General features: G+C 43.9%; 1 protein-coding gene across 3 annotated transcripts in view; it reads left to right on the top strand.

The window, feature by feature from the left end:
* The window catches only part of PXK (PX domain containing serine/threonine kinase like), a 47,060-nt gene extending 21,462 nt beyond the window's left edge, over window positions 1-25,598 (top strand). The window contains exons 4-19 of one of the 3 annotated variants that reach the window (XM_075287912.1): window positions 3,223-3,409; window positions 5,278-5,355; window positions 5,448-5,521; window positions 5,946-6,020; window positions 6,639-6,743; window positions 8,371-8,472; window positions 9,565-9,726; window positions 10,047-10,164; window positions 12,024-12,102; window positions 12,532-12,580; window positions 13,591-13,668; window positions 13,980-14,066; window positions 14,594-14,663; window positions 15,000-15,059; window positions 19,487-19,521; window positions 23,300-23,416. In XM_075287912.1, coding sequence (XP_075144013.1) covers window positions 3,223-3,409; window positions 5,278-5,355; window positions 5,448-5,521; window positions 5,946-6,020; window positions 6,639-6,743; window positions 8,371-8,472; window positions 9,565-9,726; window positions 10,047-10,164; window positions 12,024-12,102; window positions 12,532-12,580; window positions 13,591-13,668; window positions 13,980-14,066; window positions 14,594-14,663; window positions 15,000-15,059; window positions 19,487-19,503 — 1,341 coding nt within the window. In that variant the 3' untranslated portion in view covers window positions 19,504-19,521; window positions 23,300-23,416. Of the gene's footprint in view, window positions 1-3,222; window positions 3,410-5,277; window positions 5,356-5,447; window positions 5,522-5,945; window positions 6,021-6,638; window positions 6,744-8,370; window positions 8,473-9,564; window positions 9,727-10,046; window positions 10,165-12,023; window positions 12,103-12,531; window positions 12,581-13,590; window positions 13,669-13,979; window positions 14,067-14,593; window positions 14,664-14,999; window positions 15,060-19,486; window positions 19,522-23,299 lie in introns of all 3 variants that reach the window. The other 2 variants (XM_075287913.1, XM_075287911.1) reach the window with 2 other exon arrangements.
* The last annotated feature ends 631 nt before the right edge of the window (window positions 25,599-26,229 follow it).

Here is a 26,229-nt window from a genome sequence, read left to right as displayed (position 1 = left end):
TCGTTGCATTTCTGTGAAGCTTCTCCCAATTTGAACTGTGGTTTCAAATGGAAATTATTTTACAAATTTTACAGCTAGAACTGTGATCTTGGTGTCATGTGAAAGCCAAGAATCTCATCTGCCGAAGAGCTATGTGTCTGAAGTGCCGCCCTCCACCAGCCTCAGCTTCCCTGCATTACACAAGTACCTAAGTCCATACTCCTAGTTGATGGCATTAGATAGATTTTTAGCTCTCCATAAAGAAATAAAGAGTAGAATAAAGTACTGTGGGATTTCAAAGAAAGGAGCCAAAAATCGTTAAGTATTAACCAGGAAATCAAAAGTTAATAACAGGTTGACTTACACTTTAAAGAATCGGTTAGTAACTGTGCGTTACCATCCTCATAGTCTGCAGACTAGCTCTACCCTAGAAAATGGTCTCTCTAGTGCCACTTATTGGAGGGTAACTGCCCTACAAGTCAGTGTCTGCACTTTTAACAGGTTTTGCAACATGCGACCATCTGTTCTGAATAGGGAATGTTAGAATTGGGAATGTTAGAATCCAATTGCTTTGAGACACTCCCGGTAGACATCAGATTGTTGGTTAGTCTATGACTGATGTTAATCTTGTGTGTATGTCTACCTTTACACTGCTCCCTCCGGATGCTCCATAATGAGGAACTTATAATTGCAACCCCTACGAGTTGTCCGCCTCTATGGGAACCATTTCATTGAAACGGAAGGTGCCTTTAAGGACCATGCAAGTGCTATTCCTGTCTGCCCTTATTCTTTATGTGGAGTAGGAGTTGGGCCTACAGTGTTGGCCAAAATTATTGGCATCCCTGCAATTCTGTCAGATAATACTCATTTTCTTCCAGAAAATGATTGCAATCACAAATTCTTTGGTATTATCTTCATTTAATTTGTCTTCAATGGAAAACCACAAAAAGAATTGTCAAAAAGCCAAATTGGATATAATTCCACAGCAAACATAAAAAGGGGGTGGACAAAAGTATTGGCACTGTTTGAAAAATCATGTGATGCTTCTTTAGTTTGTGTAATTAACAGCACCAGTTACTTACCTGAGGCACCTAACAGGTGGTGGCAATAACTAAATCACACTTGCAGCCAGTTGAAATGGATTAAAGTTGACTCAACCTCTGTCCTGTGTCCTTGTGTGTACCACACTGAGCATGGAGAAAAGAAAGAAGACCAAAGAACTGTCTGAGGACTTGAGAAGCAAAATTGTGAGGAAGCATGAGCAATCTCAAGGCTACAAGTCCATCTCCAAAGACCTGAATGTTCCTGTGTCTACCGTACGCAGTGTCATCAAGAAGTGTAAAGCCCATGGCACTGTGGCTAACCTCCCTAGATGTGGACGGAAAAGAAAAATTGATGAGAGATTTCAACACAAGATTGTGCGGATGGTGGATAAAGAACCTCAACTAACATCCAAACAAGTTCAAGCTGCCCTGCAGTCCGAGGGTACAACAGTGTCACCCCGTACTATCCGTCGGCGTCTGAATGAGAAGGGACTGTATGGTAGGAGACCCAGGAAGACCTCACTTCTTACCCAGAGACATAAAAAAGCCAGGCTGGAGTTTGCCAAAACTTATCTGAGAAAGCCAAAAATATTTTGGAAGAATGTTCTCTGGTCAGATGAGACAAAAGTAGGAAAAGGCATCAACATAGAGTTTACAGGAAAAAAAAGAGGCCTTCAAAGAAAAGAACACGGTCCCTACAGTCAAACATGGTGGAGGTTCCTGATGTTTTGGGGTTGCTTTGCTGCCTCTGGCACTGGACTGCTTGACCGTGTGCATGGCATTATGAAGTCTGAAGACGACCAACACATTGTGCAGAATAATGTAGGGCCCAGTGTGAGAAAGCTGGGTCTCCCTCAGAGGTCAGGGGTCTTCCAGCAGGACAATGAGCCAAAACACACTTCGAAAAGCACTAGAAAATGGTTTGAGAGAAAGCCCTGGAGACTTGTAAAGTGGCAGCAATGAGTCCAGCCCTGAATCCCATAGAACACCTGTGGGGGAGAGATCTCATGATGGCAGTTTGGAGAAGGCCCCCTTCACATCTCAGGGGGGACCTGGAGCAGTTTGCCAAAGAAGAATGGTCTAAAATTCCAGCAGAGCCTTGTAAGAAACTCATTGATGGTTACCGGAAGCGGTTGTTCACGGTTTTTTCATTGTAAGCAAAATAAATGAAGATAATAATACCAAAGAGTTTGTGCTTGCAGTCATTTTCTGGAAGAAACTGAGTATTATCTGACAGAATTGCAGGGGTGCCAATACTTTTGGCCAACACTGTATTTAGGGTGGAGATGGAGTAAAAAGTTACCGTCTGTAGCGTCAAAATAAAATGATGTAAAATTATATTAAACCGTTTTTAATATTGATTTATTTAGTCTTTTTTTTTGTGAATTAGGGGAGCTTTACTGTTTCTCTGTGACCATGGCCGTCAACTATACATGAAGGGTTTCGAGATGTGGAAAAATAGAGGAGTCTGAGTTGTTGGTTTGGCCTACCGACTCCACAACCCTGATGTTGAGGACAAATTTCTCCGTTCTGATGGATATATTTATATTTTATTTTTTTTCTTTTTTTTTTTTTATTGGATATAGAAAGATTAAAAAACACTCGCCCACAAACATCTTGACCTTCGATGGGATATTTTATTGGAGCCGGAACACACCACATGTGTGAGAGAGTCTCTTGTGTGGGCCGGTACGCGGTCTGTTCCGGCTCCGATAAAATATTCCATCAAAGGTCAAGATGCTGGCGGACAAGTAGTCATACACACACACACACATATATATATAAATATATGGCCTGAAGTAGACTAATGAGCTGAGCATACGGACACAAAAGGCTTTAAATCATTGAACGGGGTCAGGGAAGACAGATTTACTAGTGTTCATAAGCAGAACACGTGCAAGGATTTATGGCTTCTTCACCGTTGATTTATGTAAATTCCCATATACTATTATTCAGTATCACCTCTCCCGTATTGCATCTCAATAAACTGATTTACAAATTATTGTGAACAAACACAGACAATAATGCAGTGCCAAGAACTAGTCAACAACATACAAAACCCCATATAAAAACCTGTGTCCATAAACATGGCCTCGTGACCCAGACTGGTCGTGTTACAGCCTCGTGTGTGTTTTCTTAGATTTGCTTTTCTAACTTTATGAACTATTTGTTTTATGTTGACTTTGCGTTTTCTTTCCAGATCTCAGGTTTAAGTCTACCTCTGCCTCCCAAGAAGCTAATAGGAAACATGGACCGAGAATTCATTGCTGAGAGACAGAAAGGACTTCAAAATTATCTGAACTACATCACCTCCAATCACATCCTGAGCAGCTACGAACCCGTCAAGAAATTCCTAGACCCCACCAACTATTCCGCAAACTACACTGGTACGTTGTGTTGCTGGTGGGTGGTTTACTGTATACACTATATAGAGGATTTAAAGAGATTTTTCCACCATTCATATTGATGACCCCTGCTTAGGATAGGTCATCGAGAGCTGATCAGTAGGGGGTCTGACACCTGGGATCCCTACAAATCAGCCACTCAAAGCTGTAGGGCACTCAAGTGCTTTCACTTCACTTGCTTTCATTTTATGGGCTCATCAGTTTCATTTGTCATGTGGCCTGAGCTGAAGACCAAGCCTAGCGTCATAAATTGTGACAGTGAAGAGCCACTAGCGCTCGCTTGCATGCTATGGTCTCTTAAACACAGCTGATCTGTGGGGGTCCTGGGTGTTGGATATCCACCAGTCATATTGCTGGCCTATCCTAAAGATGCTTTGTGTACATGATATCTGTCTATGTATTCAGCCTCATACTTAGACCTCTATGGAGGGGGAAAACAGGGAGTGGAATCTTATTGCTGTCTGGTTAATTGATTTATAGTCTTACTCTGTGCACTAGTAGCCTCTTATCTACAACCTAACCGTGTTAAAAAGCAAAGAATAAGCAAAGTGTAACACCAGTGATTATTTGAGCCCTTACAAACTTTTTTATTCACCTGTACTATTCATTTATGAAAAGGGGTTTATAACTGGACACACGCTTTAAGGTTTCCATACACCTCCAATAGTTGTGAGAAAACAGCTATTGTTCTTGACTCACCCATCCCCTTCCAGTTTTGTACCGTTGAACCTTATAGTGCACATCACAGCTGCTGCAGAAGCTCTTTAAGAAGGTTTGCATTATGTGATTTCTTATTAGTACAGCCTTTTCTCCTTTAAGAGCTAGAGGGCTATCTGTCAGTATGTGTTGCCTACATGATGCTACTCCTGAGTTGACAGCCATGCCTGAACAGCGGAGGACTAGCCGTATACTCTGCATCTTCTGCCAGTGACATACACTATACACATCAGTGGGAATAGGCCATTCATATAGACTTCTACATAGACAAACATATTGATATATTCAGTTTGCCATAAATAGGATTGTGCTTGCACACCTGGATTTCAGCTGCTCACTATATAAAGCCGCGTCTGTTGCCTCCTCTCCACACAGCGCTATGGGAATACTAGAGGAACAATAGCAGATGATGCAGCTGCCTCTGCTCTGCAAACAATCCCTTTCAGAAGCCGAAATATCTTGTTTTCATTATCAACATTTACTTGTCATTTGCCAAACTATTCCATAGAGGAGCCCGATAACAAGCGGTGTTCTGCAAGACAGATGGTTAACACGGGGGATGTGACGACACTTCCTTAAAGAGAAGGTCACCCATCCATTTACCTAATACTTGGCTCTGTTGTTGTTCACTTTGTTTGCTCCTATTTTATTGCAATGAGTCCCTTACCCTGGCCAGGTACAAGTTATGGTATCATCACATGGTGCACAGGAAATATCAAGACTGGCATTGAAAACGCCAGTACACCATTGTGTGTAGATATTGGAGGGGAATATCTGGGGGGAGACGGCCTTGTAGAAAGACTGATATTGGTGGGAACCCCTATTAGCAAGGTGTGCCCTGCTCCCTCCAAATGGTGGCAAGTAAAGGACCTTTAAGCGCTTATACCCTTTAGGCAAGTCCAGAATCTTCATGGCCTTCACACCTAAATAGAGGACACGATGAGTGGAGAAAACCACAACACAAGGGATCTGATAGCTGCTCACCAATGTCAGATTAGTTGTTACTTAGTAGTTGGGCCATCTCCAATCCTATATCATATATGTGCCATCCTGAATGTGTCCTTGTAATGTGACTGCCATTGGTTCCCTAGACTGACATTGTGTCCCTCACACTTCTACCTCTTTCCCTGCAGAAATTGCCTTGCAGCAAGTGTCAATGTTTTTCCGATCAGAGCCCAAATTTGAGGTGGTGGAGCCCTTGAAAGACATAGGTGAGTGAATGTTATCTGTAGCATCAGCGGGGATGTGGAGTTGCTCGCTCTGGTGAATGCATGCTCATATGTTTCTTCTTCTTCTTCTGTAGGTTGGAGATTACGGAAAAGATATTTCCTAATGAAGTGTAAAAATCAGCCAAAAGAGCCCCTGGTCCTAAGCTGGGTAACTGCATTATATCTCTGCTTGATACTGCTTGGACAATATTGAGCTAGTGTAGGGTGCCGCTACGCCGTGAGGCTAGGGTTACATTAGGCTATGTGCACATTTGGTGCATCGCAACAAATGCAAAACTGACATTATGGTGTTGTATCTAAAAAAAAAACCCAAACCACACAGTAACATATCTGATCACGGCAAACAGAGAATATTTAAAAAGAAGGAATCGCACATAGAATCCTTAAGAAGTAGGGGGTGAAGATCATTGGAAACTCTGCTTTTGTTCCAAGTATATTGTACTCTTATATTAACTGTTTTTATTATTTTAATGCATCTAAAACCCAAGCAATCTTCTTTGTGTCCAAGGATAATGCTTCTAATTCTAACTGGATCTAACCACCATACATGTCATCTTCCTTTTACATTTTAGGCTGATTTGGGTCCTGATAAATACCTGCAGGATAAAGACTTTCAGTGTGCGATAAAACTGCTGCCATGTTGGACTGTGAGTATAGGATCGCTTCCCGCTGCATCAGCTGCTATCCCGATCCTGCACCATTTTGCAAGGACGTTGCAAAAAAATATTTGCATTAGCATCCATATACTTGGCAATACTGCATGCACATATCCTATACAATTTTGCATCATGGACCTGTAGGCACCCTGGGTGCTGCTGTATTGTGTCTCTCTAAGGACAGATATAAGATGTTTAGCATAATATTTCCTTCCTGCTTGCTGAATTCTTCACCAGTGTGACTTTTATGACATTTGAAGAATTTTGACTGTAAATATTTAGTGCCCCTTTAAGTCTCAGACACGGAGCTGGAAAGTTCTGCATCATAAGTATATTAGGGTGGACTTTATGGGACCATAAATAGCGAGACTTGGCCTTCGTGACTACACGACTTTGTACATAGCCATGACATAATCCTCCGGAAAGATTTACTCGTTTTGTGTTTACTGGCTCCGAGCGGTCACACTTTGCTGGCGCCCATGTATTTTTGCAACTTAACTCATCTGTGCAGGCTGAAAACCTCATTCACTCACGAACATCACATTGAGAAATCAAGACAGACGCATTTCTATAAAGTTTTTCTTACCAGTAAATGTGTTCCCTTGGCAGCATCCGTACATCCACCGGGTCACGTTTGCCACAGCCAGCGAGTCCTCCGCCCTTGTTATCAGACCGTTCAATGAAAAGGGAACATTAAAGGATCTTATCTACAAGGTAACCTATACGAGACCGACCGGACTGATGGGGCTTATTCTGTCAGCCTGCAGAAACAAAGGACATAGATGGAGAGAGAGATATAAATATATAGATAGAGATTAGTCTCATCCTGACAACCTCTCCTGTAAGGACAGCTAGTCGTCATGGGTCCAATCCTCCGTAGTCATCTGCTATAACTAGGACAAGCTCTGCGTGGTTGTACGTATGTGGTATTACATGGTCTCTATTAAGATGAGTGAGTGACCATGTAATATATAGCTGTGCTGAGTGCTCTATATTGGGTAGACAAGGGTTCCTTGGGGCAAGAGATATCTAAGCATTTACCGATATCTCTTCACTGTCAGAAGGGCATTTCTGACAGTCTAGCCGAGCTGTGAGGAACGCACCCCCCCTTCCCCCGACAGTACTGTCCGTAGCGCTATACTAGTCAGAGGGGGGCGTTCCTTACCTACCATCCAGCGATGACGCTGAAGTGGTGAGTAACGCCCCTCAGTACTAGTGTATGGATGAGTACTGTCAGGATGGAGATGGGGGACAGCGGTGTTCTTCACTGCTCAGCGTCATGGCTAGGCGGTAAGGAACGCCCACTCTGACAGTACAGGGCTACGGACAGAACTGTCAGGAGGGGCGTTCTCAGCTAGACTGTCAGGAACGCCCTTCTGACAGTGAAGAGCTATTGGTAAATGCACTGATCTCTCTTCCCGTGAGGCACATAATGGGAAAACTGAATTCAGCGTTGGTTTTCTAGCGTTGTATAGAACCATGTGTGCCTAAGGACATGAAAGGTCCTCGTTAAAGGGAGTCTGTTAGTGCAGACCCCATGTACTACCAATACCCCATAGTGGTCATGCAGACAAAAGTCTCTTCCTACCTTCCATTTTAAAAACTGTCATCTGGTTGTTTTAGAAATTGTTACCAAAATTTTCCCGCCACCTACAAATCCTAGAAGTAGACATTGGCATACCACACTCCCATTTTGTGCATCACACATTTCCCTGAAATCTCTGAGAAAATCCTGCGCGTGCGCTGTTCGTGCTCTTGTATGTGCAAGCGCTGAAGAAGAAATCCTGAGCCCTGGATCTTCTTCCTCATGCCATGTGAGGTTGTGCCTGGTGCGGCGCAGGTTCACTATAGCGCATGCATGGATTCATGGCCGGACCAAGAGAAAGGAAGTGTCAGTCAGTGAGAAGGGGTTATGGATAGCGGTGCAACTGTAGAACGTGCCGGAGTTCAGTGTCGTGAATTACACCCAGTGGGCTCAGTTCTCACTACCAAAACTTTGATTTTCATACGAGCTGTAAAAACAAATCCATAGAAAAGCTTTGAATTAAGACGCATTGAAAAATTGCTTCATTTTTCACTTCAGAGACATTAGGACAAGGATATTGTTGTGCGGGTAGACAGCCGTGATTGTGACGTGTCGGCAGATGAAGCCTTGTTTACTGTCACGCTGTCACTTTGTGCTCTGTTTTCCATGACGTGAGTGATTCTAATGCGCCCGGCTGGTATTTGCAGATACATTCAGATCTCTCACCGCGACGCCGCTACCAATCCAGCAGGTTTTCTTGGATCTGCATTGCCTGGTTTATTTTTAGCTCTTCAGGTGATCGTTCTTCTTTTCTAGGCCAAACCTAAAGATCCTTTTCTAAAGAAATACTGTAATCCCAGAAAAATCCAAGGGCTGGAGCTGCAGCAAATCAAGACATTTGGAAGACAGATTCTAGAGGTATTGTTGTTGTGCAGCAAGCTTGTGGTTCTATGGGAAGACTGAAAGCTGCATCTGGCTTCTAGGCAAAAAAAAATGCAGAAAGATTGGCGTAAATTATGCATAATATGAATAGAATTCTACTAATAGGACCTTAGAGGGAGTTTGTGAGGTGCAAAACATATCCAAAAACAAGAACTGTGTCATACAGGGACCTTTAATATCAAATCAGACCCCGCCTCCAGTGCACTTACAGGCTAATTTACATTTACATAAAAAGATAATTATCTTTGCATTGCTTCATTAGTTTCTTACCACAAAGCTGTATTTCTGCTCTTGCTAAAGACCACCATGTGTCCCCATTATTGGTTTGACGGGCATTTTGGGCCAGATAGACTCCCTTTAAATGCGTCCAGCTTTAGGATAGATATCAGTGTTTGATCTGTGAGATCTGACTGCCCCATCAGTAAACAGAATAAAGAGACTGGAGAAGTGGGACTAAGCTGCAGTACCAGCCACAGCCACAACTCTACGTATGGCGCTTTTTTTTGTATGACAATAAATGAGGTTGCTGGGGCACTGTAGATTATAGTAGACCTTGGGAGTCGGACCCCCCTGATTGGAAGACCCTTATTAAGTAAACCAATACCACACTTATTAGAATTTGCTTTGTGATTCCTTAAGGGTAACATAGATGCGAAATAATACTGTACTGTATATAGAGGAGGGGGACCTGTGCCAAAAGCTTACCCTCCATCCCGCTTTATTATGTAGTGCTGCTGCTGTCACAATGGGGTCGCAGGCATCTGTTGTAGTCACACATGGCTAGAGCTTTAGTATAATGGCTCAATGTTAAAGGGATTTCTAGGGCAGCCTTTAAATGGCTACTTACACTGGGGATTTTAGGTAGTAAACCTAGGTGTTTCGGGCTGGTCCTAACCCCAGATCACGTGATCGTAACCAGCTCCCAACCCCCGAATTTTTATGCTGCCTCTCCTGTGTTCGCTGCTAGCTTCCCCTGCTATGGGGAGCATTACTAGAAGGTAGTGAGTTGGGGTACGTTCACCTGGATTTTATCATGTTTTCCCTGTCGTGTTTCCATATACCCTCCAGGTACTGAAGTTTTTACATGATCGGGGTTTCCCTTATGGCCATCTTCACGCTTCCAATGTTATGCTGGAAGGAGAGACGTGTCGGCTCATGGACCTAGAGAATTCCCTGCTTGGATTGCCGTCCTATTACAGATCGTACTTCGCACAGTTCAGAAAAATCAATGTAAGTTCTCAGCTTATGAAGAATCCTGGAATCCCCCTTAGATTTGTGGGTGGGGGCATCGCTGTAAGGTATGCAGGGGAGAATCCAACCCAAAAGTCCCCTGGTCACATAATAAGACACCGGTGTTATAAAAGGCTTATGAGGTGGGGTGGTGGTGGTGATGATGATGATGATGATGGTAGTGATGGTGGTGGTGGGGTTGTTACAGATCTTACACTAGAACATTGTCATACCTCAGCTTGTAGAAATCCCCTCTCCGTATAAGATGGGCCCTGTTTCAGGTGCAGCTGATCTTTGATGTTGTTCTCCTCATTTTGCAGACCTTGGAGAGTATCGATGTGCACTGTTTCGGCCACTTACTCTATGAGATGACGTATGGCCGACCTCCTGATTCTATACCTGTAGACCAGTTTCCTCCTGCTCCATCCATGTCTGTGGGTGAGTATTGTCCTGGCTGAGAATCTGACTAATGCAATGACTGCATGTGAATGTGCTCCCTGTAAGATGTGAGGAAGCCAGGCCTTAAAGGGGTTGTGTTATTAAAGATGGAGGATAAGTGTCACCTCACTGGAGGTCTGACCCCAGCGATCGGGATAATGGGGGACTGATAGTCTCTCTGTATTCTCCCTTTGGGTGAAGCGCCAGTGCGATTGTGTGACCGGCGCTAAGTTCACTTCCGTGGAGCTGCCAGAGATTGCAGTCCCAGCTGCCCCATAGCATTGAATAGAGAGCCCGTCTCATAAACATACTGGCACTTCATTCATGAGGATACAGGGAAGCTTCAGGCCCCCATGGCTCCTAATCGCTGGGGCATACAGTGGTCAGACCCTGGCGATGTACCGCAGAATAGGAGTCTCCAGTGGCAACCCCTTTAAGCTGACCATACTCTGAAGATAGCTATCAACTACTGTAAACATTCAATTAGCCGACCGCTATCTCTCCCGACCCCCATAAGGATATTTGAATACGTCTTTAAGAAAGTCTAGTCAGAGTCCCTTTCCCCCTACACACATCCGTACTGTAAACCTTTCACTCCTGTACAAGTTCGCTGCCTGTCCTTGGATTATGTCAGCCCACAGAACAGCCGCTCTCACAGGGTAGCGCCCAGTTACCGCACTGCTCCGTCTGTGTAGGTGGAGGAGTCACTTACAGGAAGTCTTGTCAGCCCACCAATATCAATATGAAGACGCGTGGGCGCCTCCCATTCACATATTCTCTGTAGAAGGAATTACACGGAGTGATACATTACTGTTAGACTTGTGAAACTTCATGTGACAGATATCAGCAGTAAGACGGTCTATAGAACAGGCCTTATTAAAGGGATGATCCAGGTCACAGATCTCACCGTAACGTCAGGGCACACGGCGCTCACTACATCAGACGATGACATGTGGAATTAGTTGGATTCTATTCTGACTTTTACTTACTGACACTTTGTGGTGCCTGCAAATCTTCTGCAGCTGACAGCCGAGCAAATCTCATTTTGCAGCAGATCCAGCGGGGAACGTTTTACTGTAATTCTATAACTGCCTAATCATCCGCCGCAGGAGCAGTCACAGTTCATACTGACATTATCCTGTGTCTCATACGCTTTGTAGGGAAGTTTCCAGCTGATTTGCCTCCAACTATTTCACTACCTATAAATCTACATTACTGAAGCAGGTGGAGATTTGCAAAGCTAATTTTTTACTGGAGAGTTCAGCAAGTGCACAGGGAGATGGTATGGCGGCGGCAGGAGTGCAGGGTAATACACACAGACCTTACAGGGAATTAAACGTACCTGACTTACTCTGGCAGGGGTTCTAGCCAAATTTCGACCTTGGGTCACGTTATCGGAAACCCCTACTCCGGGATCGCCCCTCCTTCCTGATTTCATTGGGCACTCCAATAGCAGGAGAGGAGTTGATGGGATGGGTCCACCATGAAGAAACTGGCAGAGGATGTCGGGTACATTTAACTCTACGGCTGGATGATTATAACTTAAAATCTTGATTAATTGGGCATTAGACGTCAATTGTGATTAATGGCGATTAGTTAAGCCACGCCCCTTTTACAGTATAAGATGATGTGGGGCTGAACCTCATAAGATTCGTCTAGCAGTTTGTTCAGACCGAAAACAGCAGAACCGAAACTGCTATTATACTGCGGGGTCTCTGTAACTCAATAGTGATACTCACCTCTCCTGGGCCTGCTGCCTCGTGTGAATTCACCCTAATGCAACCTTTATGCACCAGGCCAAGTTTATAAGCGAGCGATCTCTTTAGTATAAGGCATAAAATGTCTGACTTGTGTTTCAGTGTCTGTTCTGGAGTCCATCCTGTCCTGCGAAGCCTGTAAATCTGGCATGCCTTCCGTGTCCCAGCTCCTTCAGATGCCGTGAGTCTCCTTATCCTTACGTCTTTAGATTATATGCTTGTCTGTCCTATATCTTTTATGGGTTTTAGACTACAGATGAATTATTCATACTGAAGGGGCTTCATATACAGAATCGGGGGTACCTTTGCATCTTCTATGGGAAATAAAATAAATAAATAAAAAAATGGATGTTACTATATATTCAGCAGATGGCGCCACCTGCTGGCTATTCAGTAGTATTACAGATGTGATCAAATCTGAATCTGTTCTACAATGCACCATTGCTACGCATGTAGACCAACTGAAGTATACGTTGAAGAGGCCATAGCTCTTACATAACACAGCTGATCATCTGGGTGCCAAGAGTCCAACCCCCACAGACCTGATATTCATGGAGCCTGGACATCCCCTTTAACATGAGCAGTTATGAATGTCTTTCTTTTCCTTTAGGTTATTTAGCGACGTGTCACTGATGAATTCGGAAAAACCTCAGTTTAAGGTAATCTCTGGAAACGAATTTCCTGGCCGCAGTCGCTGCTGTGTTTACGTAGCATTAGATGGTCGGTCAGGCTGGAAATATTTCTATTGTCTACATATTTGTGGGATGATGAGACAGAAAACCACACAAACTGTATATACACGTGCTTGAATATTTGAGAGCTCAGATGTGCAGGGGTAGATAACATGGCCGATGGTGCCATCTTACATCCCACTGTGTCATAGGGTGCAAAAGATACTTAAAAATTCCCAAGGAGGTTTTCCCAAGGAGCAGCGCCCCCAGTAGGGTGAAGTGTAATCTTAAAATTACTACTTGCAGACAGTCCACTCTTAAATGGAGACTCTTGTCTGAGTTACGTCTGGGGTTGCCGCTCAGCTCTCTTCAATTGAATGCAGGACCAAACACAACCAAAAAAACACTCCTTTTTTTCCTCTTCTGCATTGTTGATCTACAAAATCTTGGGAAGTATACAGCTCATATGGTACCATAGACTATAGGGGTATTCACCGTATGCCAAGGGGTGGCTTCAACCAAAATCGATGGGTTTGGCCAAAATAAAATTTTGTGCAGCGTAGCTTATTCTAATAGATGGAGACAAGTTTTTCTGACACCTCACATGCCATCTTTATCAGGGGATTGCAGACGTAGTTGTAACCCAGCTGATAAATCCGCCACCTACAGGTAGGAGAATGAAAGCACACCAGTGATACCATTCTGGTAACTCTATGGTGTTCTCATTGTAGGTATTATTTAGGGATAGTGTTGGGAGGTGACTATTCTAGATGTCTACCAAACAACCAAAAGTGCCCCCTTTATAGGTGTGGGGTCAATTTTATTATATAATATTTAATTGGCCTATAGGTGAATACAATTCCTTTTGCTGTGGATGTGCCGCTCTTGTGTAAATGCCCAGCATGAGGGCATGATCCCCTCCTATAGCACTGAAGTACAGGACACTGGTCCTACAGGACTAGAGTGACTTTACTTTTGTTTTATTTCATATCTTCCAGATTCCTACCAAGTTAAAAGAAGCCCTGAAGACAGCCAAAGAATGTATGGAGAAGAGGCTCACGGAGGAGCAGAAATCGGTAATGTCCTATGTATGATGACTAGTGTCCAGATCACGTTACAGGACGGTATGATCAGTGGCGTGCCTCCCATGGGGGAAGATCATTCTGTTGTTATGGGGCCTAGAGAGCAGGGGGGCCCGGTTGGAGTCACATAACCTCACTCCCTGATCAGTTAGGCTTTGTTTGGAGGGTGCAGCTCGCATATGTGGGCACCCTAACTAGAAGTTCTGTAACCCCAGGAACTGACTGTAATAGCAGACGGATTAGTGAAGGTGACGTCTATGTCTTCACTTATGTGCTAACCCAACCCTGTACATGTTATAACCTAGATCTACCAGCACAGACGACTGACACGAGCACAGTCACATCACGGGTCAGAGGAAGAGAAGAAAAAGAGGAAAATATTGGCACGAAAGGTAAATAGGATGTGACGTGATAATGTAATATGGCTCCTGGGACGTCTATATAGTGGGTACACTTGTGCTTAAACACTGTAATATATCCAACATATTTTACCTTATGTATATAAATCTATTGAGAAAACTCAGCAGCAGCTGCACAAGTCTCTCTAGTAGTTTGGTCCTATGTATCAGATCCGCAGAGCGTTGTGTAGACTGGATACAGCTGTATACACTACATGGCTGAGAGCAGGACTAGCTGTGAATGGATATGTACAGGAGCGAAACCTCATGTATACAGCTGCGTGTGCATATAGAGGGGTGACCCAATGGCGCATCACATACCCCCTTCAGAAAAGCCCCGGGCTGCACACTCAGTCATGTACATGAGGCCTTAGATAGTATATACTGAGAAGTTGTAGAAATGTATCATTTATATTGTGATTAACGTCTTATATATAAAGCCAAAAATACTCCGTTATTGTACATTTTCCATATTAATGACGGAGAATTCACCCTCTATACCGTGTCCTTATATTCCCTAGAAGTCAAAGCGCACAAACTGCGAATCTGGAGAGGAGCAGTCCATGAAATGCAACAACTCCAACAATTCAGGTATCTTCTACGCTTTGCTTCCCGTATACCAGTGGTCTGCATGTAACTGTCCAGCTCTTGTGAAACCACAAACCTCAGAATAAAGCTAGTTGCAGACTTTTCACAGTAGATGTATCCGTCCCAGTGTGCAATCAGCTCAGTGTCTGGAGCAGCAGCATAGCCTTCTAGGTGAAGGAGTTACACAGACTCAACAACAAAATGGTCAGGATTTTTTTTTTTTTTAAATAAACACTATATTTAGGAAGTTGCCTGATTTAGCAAAGTTGTAGTCTAAGTCTAAGTTGTCATAGTCTTTAATGTGATACATCCATAAAAATATCTCGTTATGGATTGCAGGCTCTGGAACAAGTTCTCCTCTGACATCACCCTCATCTCCAACACCACCTTCCACAGCAGGTCTGTATAAATGGCTCTTCATATAGCATATCTTCATATACACCTGGATCTGGTTCTGCTTGTTGGTGTATAACCGCTATATGAAATTTTGGACTGAATTTGCTCCTCTTTTACCCCCTGCTCAGGGGGGCACCATGTATGGTGGTGAATGTAGAGTTTGCCCCTATTTCTTGGGGTGCTGAGCTCTGTTGTATTATAACAAATATGCATATCACCCAGCCAGCTGTAACACTTGCCCCCATAGCTGCATTTAGGTTACCTTGCCCCCATGGGTTACACCTTTGGGTAGAATAAGTTATAGGCGGATCATCCTGGCAGCTTATTAGAGGGGAGTGTCGTATGTAATACCGTAGGCCGCTGGTTCCTTGTGGTTTTATAGGCCACTTCCCTTATGAGAATTTGCTAAGGAAATGGGAACATCACCACTAACCTCATTTCTTTCCAAGAACAGGTACAAGGTAAGTTGAGATGATGAGTCTCCTCGGCTGCTTCTGTCCACACTAACTGCTCTTGTCCATCCATGGCCGCTCATGCACGCTCTGTGTTCACACATTACACATCATTGCCTTACCTGAAATATCCGGCGCTGTGATATTTTGACCCTTTTACCGCCAGCAGATTGTGGCATATTAGATAAAAGGGACTCTGCTATTACCCCAGAGAAATGATGTGCAGTTACAGCAGCTTTAGATTGGAATATTCACTCATTTTGGTAAGTGCTCTCTATCCTGTGCTGGAATACAGTACTGTGCACAAGTTTTAGGCAGGTGCGGAACAAAATGCTGCAAAGTAAGAACACGTTCAGACATAGAAGGGTTAATAGTTTATTTCTAGCAATTAACAAAATGGAATCATTGCAGAAAAGTGAAAAGTAAATCCCATCAATATTTGGTGTGACCTTTGGAGTAGGAGTCCTGGAAGTAATGATCTACCCTCCCTAAAGATATAGCCTTTATATCAGCATCATCCAGTCTGTCTGGGATGACTTCACAAGACAGAAGGACTGATACAGAGAAGAATTAATGGAAGGCGAAGGTTACTCCAAATATCCATCAGATTTACATTTAACCCTCTCCCTCCATTTGGGGATCTGTCCCTGTCTCCGTCCATTTGGGGATCTGTCCCTGTCTCCGTCCATTTGGGGATCTGTCCCTGTCTCTGTCCATTTGGGGGTTTTATCTAGTACATGGCTACCTGTGTCACTTGCTCCACTTTGCTGGGCATCAACCTCATGTTATTTGTTTGCGACTTGTCTATTAACATGGCTGAATAATTATTCATTAGGGATTGTAAAGAACCCCTTAAAGGGGTATTCTAGTCTTATATGGTGTATCGCCAGGACATGTCACCAGTGTATGATCAGTTGGGGGAGACTTTGACCTCTGAGACCCCCCCAATCCTGAGAATGAAGCAGCCACAGTGCTGGGGTACCTCTGTGGCCCTGTTTAGGTATTTCCTGCAGAGTGGTACCCTCAGCCCACCCGGCTGTGCTGCCCCCATTTTCTTGCATCGCACCTTGCTGCAGTTCTCTGCTCTGCAGAAATCCAGGGCAACACGAGGATGACTAGGATGTGCCATCACTTTACCATGAACCCTGGAACCCTCACCAGTCCTGGCAGTGAAGGAGCTGCAGCAGTGGCATAGTACAGCAGCCCCTTCATTCTCCAAATTGCTTGGGACTCCAGAGGTCGAACTTCACTGATCATAGAGTGTTGGCATATCCTAGTGCTATAAGATAATACCATCTAGTGAGTCACTACAATTGGGAGTCTCCATTTTGTTTTCTCTGCAGTATTACAAGCTTTTTTACATTTACTGTTTGAGTATTATCTATCGTGCAGTATACCATGGTTATATAACGCATATAGAGGTATGTATGTAGTAGGCACTTGGCATACACTTGACAACTCCAGGATGATAGTCACAGGTGACCATTTGGTTTTAGGTGTCAGTGCTCTGTCCATTGCATTCTAGCATGTTGGTGCATAAGGTCAGTCGGGATTAAGGATCCTCTGTAAATTGCTTACTTGTATTCACTTTAAAGGGGTTATGTAGGATTGGAAAAACATGGCTGCTTTCTTCCTCAACAGCGCCATTTTTGACCACAGACTGTGCCTGGTATTGCAGTTCGAATAAGTTTACTTAAATCGGGATAAAAACAGTACTATACAGCCTGTGGACAAGAGTGGTGCTGTTTGTGCAAGGAAGCAGCCATGTTTGTCTAATCTGCTAACACTCTGTTCACTAAGCTTACATTCTTTATGTTGTGTGGATTTTATAGGTTTATGGTTAGTTTTTGCACAGTTGATGCATTCCCCTGACACGTCATGATGGCGCTGTCTATTATACCTGATCGATAGACGTAGGACATGATGGATGATCTGGACAGGTGCTTGTAAACCACGAGAATGTTTTCTTGTTTGTGTATATAACTAAAGCAATGTAGAGCAAATCTGGGATCTGGTGACCTGCAGCACCGATCCTCTTATTTGTATAGGGTTAGTGCTGCACATGTCACCCCTCAACTAGCCGCTTTCACCACACGGAGGATGCAAGAACAGGGTCGGGGTGCTGATCCCGAACAAATCACATATTGATGACCTAACCTGTGGACAGGTCATTGGTATGAAGACTCAATTTGAGGACAGAAAACCCGTATAACAATGCAGCCATTGTACAAGGCTGGGTTCCCATGCTGTGGCTACTGCACGCAGCTGAAACCCCCCAATACTTACCTTGTACATCAGGCCTAAGAGCTGTAACTGTCATGGATCTGGATAAAAGGCAACTTACAGGCGCTGGCACACATCCTACACTGCTTGTATCCATCACTCCATCATGCTACGACATTGCCGTGCTTCTGCTGTATTGTCAGCATGAGGAATATTCCCCCCTGCTTGTAAGAAATGTCGTCCTGTCTTAAAACATTGTCAACATTACTTGTCGACCTTTAGTCTTGGAAAATTGTACTATTAAAGGAATACTGCGGGAAAAACTGCCGAATAATGTGATGTATAGTACAGGGGCAGGAGCATGACCAAGGGATCCTTGAGGTATCCTTATTGTTATATAAAGCTGTTATGTCTGTAATAGAAACCGATCTCAATCACTGAAATGGGACAAAGCTGTAACATCAACCATAGCAGCTCCGAAAAGTGCAGGAACCCAGTGTGAGGTGAAGAGGATGCAGTGCCTACAGCTGACCAGTAGGGGCAGTGGCTGACCTAGGTTCCTTTGCCCATTAGATAGAAAGATTCTGATACACGAGAAAACACCATAGTCCCCTTCACATCTGGGTGTCTTCTGCTGGGCCATTATCGTGTCCATCCCACCGGAGGATCCTCTGGTATTCTGGTGGACTAATCCGATACGGAGTAGGGGTACTAAGATTGGAACCTCCCCTAATATGAATGGTCTATTCTAAAGATCGAGAGATCTGTCTCTGCACAGCTAGATGCATGATGGGAAATATAGGCTGCATTATGGGAACTATATCAGAAAGGATCCCTGTGACACAGTCCGTACACTAGGAGCATTGCTGGACGGCTTCTGCAGTACTAGGGCTAAGTTCACATTTGTGCCAGAGACTTCGCCTGCATGAAGGACTTTCCTGTTCATCAGTCTCACTATAAAAATGACGGACAGCTATAGACTATAATGGGTCCGCCACTGTCCACGGGTAACCGCAGTTTTAGAGGTCCAGCTCTCCGTCGTTCGGGTTCCCTGGTGAAATCGAATGACTGAGACCCAAGTGCAGATGTGAACCTAGCCTAAAGGTTTTGCAGACTATTTTCAGGAGTTATAGCAGTTTTTATTTATTTATTTTTTTACAGTGTTGGAGGTTGTTTTTTTTTATAGTCCATAGAAAAGGCGAGGACTCTGGAGAGCTTCTTTATAATGCCTTCCGCTGCTTCCCTAAAATGTGCTATCCCTGTTGGCTTGAAAGCGTCCGTATAAAATGGCTTCTGTTGGAAACGCTTTCCGCGCAGTTGCTCGCTCCCTTTCTCTATTGGTCTTTTGCTCCAGGTCTCTGTCTATAGGAAGAGGATAGTCGGTAGGAATTGGTTGTGTTTTCACGGAGGGAGAAGAATGGCTGCATGTATGTCATTACTAGTTGACTCCAACCTAGCCCACCTCCCCATGGCCAGCATAAATGACTGGGGGCAGTAGTTAAAGACGACGACCCCATTAGGGTGCACACCTACGTTTTTGATCTTCCATGCAAGAGTCTATTCACACGTGGCAGATTTCTTACAGAAAGTTCTGTCACGGTCACAACCCTGTTCAGATGGGAAATTTCTGCAGCAAATCTTCCCGGTGTGAACTAACCCTTCCAGATGAATAATACTGTATGTACGTGTTTCTGTCTCTAATATGTTAATATTGATGGTGTCCTTTTTCTCTCCCCTCTGCTGTCTTCTATGTAGAGCATGCATCATTTTGAACGTGAATTATCGGTAAAGTAAGCACAATGCTTCATTTGTCACTACAAGAAAAACAAAAAGTGCCATTTGTGACCACTTGATGGCAGAGCAGAGTCTCTTAGTCTCCATAGTGCTTGGTGTCCATGTTTTTTTTTATATTGGAAATTTCTAGATAATTCTTTTTTAATACCATTTACATTTCACCCATGTGCACACGATAGTATAGAGGCGCTAAGATCCAGAGCACAATGAGGCAATCCATAGTCATTCTCACTACAGACAAACCCTGATTTTTGCAGAGGGAAGCTGCAGCCATTTTTCCTGTAGCAGTTGCTGAAATGTAGTATTACAAAGCGGCCATTCAGGAGAACTGCGCCACTTGTACAGCACAAGTCACTTTTGTAGAGCGGCTGCCCGGAGGTTGTCTTAAAGGAGTTTTCTGAGACTTGCACATTAATAACCTCTTCAATGTCTGGTGAGGATAGGACACATAGGCCCAGTTTACATCTACATTCGGTATTCTATTCGTGGAGTCCGCTTGGGGACCACACCCCCCCCCGAATGGAAACATATACGCATTAAAGAAACCACATGGACCCCATAGACTATTATGGGGTCTATGTGGTGTCCACACGAAACATGAAGAGAGAAAAGTGCTGCTTGCTTTGCTTTTCTCTCTGCATGATTCCTGCGAAAACCAAACAGACCCCATAATAGTCTATGGGGTCCATGTGGTTTCTTAGCTAACCGCTTTTTAATGCGTATATGTTTCCATTCAGGGGGGTCCCCAAGCGGACTTCCCGATCAGAATACTGAGTGCAGATGTGAACCGGGCCTTAGGATCAGCAGTGCTCAGGTGTGAGTACTGTGGCCTGTTCAATGAATACCAAACACAGCACCGCACATTGCGTAGTAGCTGTGCTTGGTATGGCAGCTCAGCCCCATTCACTTGAACAGGACTGAGCTACTCTACCATCTGACAGATGACCATGACGTCATCAGCGCAGGAAACCTGCTGCAACGCGTGTGAGACAGCTGGGTTTCTTATTGTGATCATATGCAAGCTTTAGAAAACCCCTTTAATGAGACCCCCCCCCCCTTTTAAAACAAGTCTGTGGTAGATTTGACCCTGAAAACATACTGAGCGCACTAGAGACCGATCGCAGCAGTGACTGAGAAAACAGATGTTTTAACCCATCGCACTCCTCTCACTGTGGTCCCTAACAACTTCTCCTCGGCCCCTCCCTTATAAATAATGGCTGTCTTGGTCTGCGGGTCGGACACTGCAGTCATCACGCCAAGGAGAGGGATTGTGGAGTGTCTCACTGCGCAGAACTCGGGCACTTTGGGACCATCTTGGGACTAGGGCACTTATATTAGCAAATACAACTTGTTGATGAAATTTCTGCAGCTTTGTATATTGATGACTTTTCAAAATCTTGGAGCTTTCAGTCCTGGTCATGTGATGGACACGCATGTGCAGGGTTCATGACCATCCTGTACCAACAACGTACCCGTGACCAGGACTGATTTTCAGTCTAAACGTAAACTGTGAAGGTTCCTATTGAGATTTAAGCGGAGCTCTTGAGAACCATGAAGATTTCTTACAGGACGGATATTATTATTACTTGCAGTAAAACGTGGAATGAACTGTATTTGCAGAGACGGCATGACACTTGTGTTATATCAGCATGTACTTCTAGTTGGTGCTTTAATAGTTAACCATACGGGCCCGGGGTATATCAGTCTGTGCTTTTCTCCTTATTACACTGATTCAGGATCTTAAGGAGACAGTCAGCAATTTGCTGTGGCTCCAAGTTGTCTGCAATGTTGTAGATTTTGGAGGTGTTGAAAGGACAGACGGTGCTCGATGCTGATCTAGGCCTGTTTACCATCTTGTGTTTTTTTTTTTCCTTTGCTAAAACAGATGTGTATGTTTTTTTAGAAATGTCACCTTACCTCGAGTTCTGCATATTGTGCATATTATTCGTGCTGTACAGGTTAAAGCTTAAAAAATGGCAGCACACCTATGGTAAGAAGCCTAGCCCCAGTCTGTTCAGTGGAGCTGGGCTGCAGTACCAGACTCATCCTATGGGCAGATGTGGCGCTATTTTGTACAGGAAGCAGTGATGTGTTTTGTTTTACCATTCCTGACAAATTGATCACTGCTGGAACTTGGCTGCTATCATTTTGCCAGAAAGAGCATCGCACCTGTCCTAGTGCATGGGGCTGAGTTGTAATACCAAACACAGCCTGTGTACCAGAGTGGCACTGTCTCTGGGGAGAGAAATATGGACCTTCATTTAAACCTGTTTAATCACCTCTTACCCCCACCCCATAGTACAGAATTTCTACAAGTATTCAGTGATACAGGTCTGTTGGGTTAAAGGGATTCTATCACTAGAAACCCCTTTGTAAACTAAGTACACGTAGGAATAGCCTTAAGAAAGGTTATTCTTCTCTTACCTTTATTATTCTGATCCGCGTCGCCGTTCATGTGGAATATCTTCTTTCTTCCTTATGCAAATGAGTTTTCTCGCAGCACTTGGGGCGTCCTCAGTGCTTCTTGAAAACTCCAGCGATGGCCTCTGTCGTCTTCTCCGGACCGCCTCTTCTCAGCACTCCCATCGCGTCTTCGTCCAAAAGTGCTGACTGCGCATGTCCGTCGGCGATTTTGGATGAAGAAAAGACGACTGAGGCCGTCTGGAGAGATTTCAAGCAGCACTGAAGACGTCCCCAGAGCTGTGAGAACTCATTTACATAAGGAAGAAAGAAGATGTTTCTCAGGAACGCCAGCGCGGATCAGAATAATCAAGGTAACAAAAGAATGGACTTTCTTAAGGCTATTCCTATGTGTATTTCTTGTTATAACCAGGGTATTATAATGCTAGAATTCCTTTAGTGCACTACTATGGAATAAGGAGATGGGGTTGTTGGGTCTTATATGTAGGGTTTTTTTTTATTATGTACACTTTGCCATGTGTCGCCACCTATAGATAGGCTGAAATAAGTGTATGTTGCGCTCCGGTGTCAGGCACGTGACAGATATGTACCCAGCTCTTCTTCATAATGGGTTTCTTAAGGATATTCCGCTGTCTAATGTGCAATGTGACTGAGGCTACACCATGCAGAAAAAGCAGAGGTGTTTTTGGTTTTTTTGCAAATTTTTTGAGTCAGAACCAGGAGTGGATTGAGCAGAAGGTAGACGTTGTAGGGTTTACTTTTACAACCACTTTTACCTTTACAGAAAAACTTTGGTTTTTGTTGTCGTGTGGCTGAGGCCCCATGTAGACACAGCAAGGGGGGAAAAATACGGCACTTTTTTTCCCTAATTTCCCCTGAGGTCAAAACGCTGCATTTTCACAACATAGGGCCTTGGCCTAAGGGTAAGTTCTGCATATTCAGTAGTCCCATGTAATCGGATTCGTTAAATTGTGGCCACCCAATGCATTTTTTTTGTGGGAAAGATCTTTATTTTTTTGGGTTTTTTTCTTCCCCCCAAGTTCACATCACAGAAGACAAGATATTTCAGACTGATACCAGCATATTTTTTATGCTGCAGTCTGCGCCAGGTCCAGGAATGTATATTAAGCTATTTTATTCACTTTGCACTGCTTGGCCTTCTCTGCACTGGGAGGCGGCGGACAAAGCCTGAATAAGGGAATCTCCATCTCCATCAGTCATGTCCATCTGAGATTACATTAACCTGGTTCTGACCAAAATGAAATACAGAACCTCTGGCTTTAGACTTGACGCTGTATAAAACAAAAAACTATTGATAAAATTCAAGACTAATTTTTGTTTTCTTTTGTTCAGGGACGTCCACGTTTCCGATACCAGCAGCCCCTCCTCCGCCGCCGCCTCCTCCTCCCCCGCCACCACTGGCGCTTCTTTCTCCTTCCGGTAAAGATGTGCCATCTGAATCGGCCCTGCCCTCTGTTAATGGTACAGACCGTGGAGCCTTACTCAGTTCCATCAAGTCCTTCAAGAAAGGAGGGCTGAAGAAAGCCGTGACAAACGACCACAGCGCCCCCCGGATCAGCTGAACGTGGATGTATACAACCTAGCCTGTCCTCTAGTCACATGCGTTATAACGGGAGTTTATTAAAGGAAACACCTTATGTTTTTAGGAAGGGTGTGGGTAAGAAAATAGCGGCCCTAGCTCTCCTATTATGTCCCTGGTATATAGTCACTGTGTCCAGATACACCCCATGCCTTGCAAACCAAACCCTCCAATAGTTGTGGTTTAATAAGGGGATTTGGGGGAGATACTACACTAGGATATGCCAAAACACATAAGGGAGTAAAAGTCACCTACTGGGTCATGTCATCTGTGGCATGAAGAGTTGTCAGTGTTTGCTGCCACCATGTCAGGGCCCTGCACATCATGCCCAGCAAGAACCTACAAAGCAGGACCTGGGATTTCATTCTAATAGATTATCCATAATACCAAATTCCGGTGGGTGTAAATCCTGCCCTGACTGGGGGTGTGATGACATGCAGTTGGGGTCGGATTTGCGCCTGTAATATGGTCACATTTTAACTGCAGGAGATCTAAGGAAGTAACTGAATGATTCTGCAGGAGCAGGCGAGAGTAGTCACATAATGTCTTGTCAGCCTGCACATCTGGGGCAAGACGTGAAAATCTAGGTTTAGCCAGAGCCTTGTGCGTCTAATCACACACCCCTCCATCTTGTCTTAGATTGTCAGCTGCCGTTCCTAATAGAACAAAGCTCTGCTTCTTGAGACATCCTGGTATAGGACTGGCTTCAGCCAGAAAGTTAGAATGAGATTGTACATGCACAAATGACCTGTGTTTTGGATAGGGGGTTTGGTTTTGGTTTAACCATTGTACAGACAAGGTACAATGGTCTTTACATACGCATATATGGTCTGGACCACAGGTTGCCTGCATTTACTATACAATCTGGTCTGAAGACTGGGACGTCTTGGCTCACGGTGATATATTGTGCTAGAAGTCTCTTCCTTTACCATCCCATACTCTATAGTGTGGGACCTGTGGGCAATATCTGTAGTCTTTAATAGTTATGGCTTACCTTCAGGGGGCGCTAGAGCCAGGAGCTGACTCCACTCTTGCCAAGTGAGACTAATTTCAGTATAGAAGGGAATGGAGCAGGTACATGTGGATTTGGCAACCACTGACCAGACTGACATTTCTGGCATATCCAGGTAAAGATTTCTTTAAAAAGAATAGTATACAAACATTTCCTGCAATGTGGGCAGGCACTGAGCCGTGCTGTGGCTTCAAGTGATGGATGACAACTTGTGGCAAACACCTATCCATTAGATGTTGTATATCTGTGCCCAAACACACCAAGCTCATGTCACTTCTCTAACTTAACATAGATCAGATTTATTTGGAGACCCTAAAAACTGACATGAGTTATAATGGAAATCTATACAGGTCCTGACTGGCATAGATATCGATTCTGGCGCTGGGATGTGCACATGACTTAAGAAGAGACCGGAACGTCTTCATAAATCACTTGTTCCCCGCACCAGTTGGGGCCATTATTACAATATGCCAATCTTAATACAAGCTGCCCCATAGAATTTAACAAGCGTCAGTCTTGTCCATAGACTATCTATCTGGAGTAAAACCCCCATACACAAGGTGCCCATATACATAATATACAAGTCTGCAGGGCCGGCCAAGAATAAGACACTCCTCACTGACCTTCATTCATCTTTGGTGGTTCCCCGTTCATTGCTGGTAGCACTAGTACGCTGCCTCAGTGGGTAGAAAGTTCTCTTATATCCATAACTGACACTATATTGATGATCGGACAACAGTATAACACAATACATTCCAAGATGGCACCCGCGCTCCTAGCATGAGTAATAAATTTAGCATTTTACATTTCCTTTAGGACAGTCAAATGTTTACATTGTTCACTTATATTACCAAAATCCATGGTGGGATCCGGGCAGAAGAGATTGTGATACTATAGAAGGTACAGCTGGTGAATCGCAAGAAACTCATTTCTTTTTTTTGCACTTTAAAACTGTTTTCAGAGGGATCTTGTGTCTGATTATTGGGCTCAGTAATACAATGTATATTCAGTCATATTTTTATTAAAAATAATAAACCCAATCTCTGGCCTTGTGTGAGTTTGTGATGTAAAGGTGTCCATCGATACTGTATATAATCCTGTACACACGAAAGGGGGATAACTGTGTGACCATTGAGATCCCAAGAAAAGTGTACAACAAGCATGTATGTGAATGAAGCAGTGATGTGCACGACCGATCGCTGATCTATTCACTTTTGTGGGACTACAAGACATATTCAGAGGTTCTGATGATCCCAGTGGTTGGACCCTCAGCTGTGAAAGGATTATATGGGCCTACAATGTGAGAAGCCCTTCTAGACTATCCTTTACATCCTCTCTATGTTCCCACTTCGTTTTATCCTTTAGCCCGATTCACATGGACATATGAAAAATGATCTGAACAGCATCTTCAACAAGCTGACTGATGTGTGTAACAAATCCGTATGTTCATGGAAGAGACAGACTGAGTTTGTTGGAGGTCTGTATATTCAGTCATGTGGATTACACTATTACAGGGCAGAGTACTGTCAGTGTATGCACAGGCAGGACAGACCACAAATATGGTCAGTTATTTTACAGTAATTTTAGGTCAAAACCAAAAATAGAACATAGAAACCAAAAAAGTATACTGTAAGATGTTATCGCTCTTCCACACTATGGGACCTTTTCCTG

Source organism: Leptodactylus fuscus, chromosome 9 (genome assembly GCF_031893055.1).
Source record: "Leptodactylus fuscus isolate aLepFus1 chromosome 9, aLepFus1.hap2, whole genome shotgun sequence".
Lineage (NCBI taxonomy): Eukaryota > Metazoa > Chordata > Amphibia > Anura > Leptodactylidae > Leptodactylus > Leptodactylus fuscus.
Note: the sequence above shows the minus strand (reverse complement) of the source record. Positions and strands in the feature narration are given on the sequence as shown.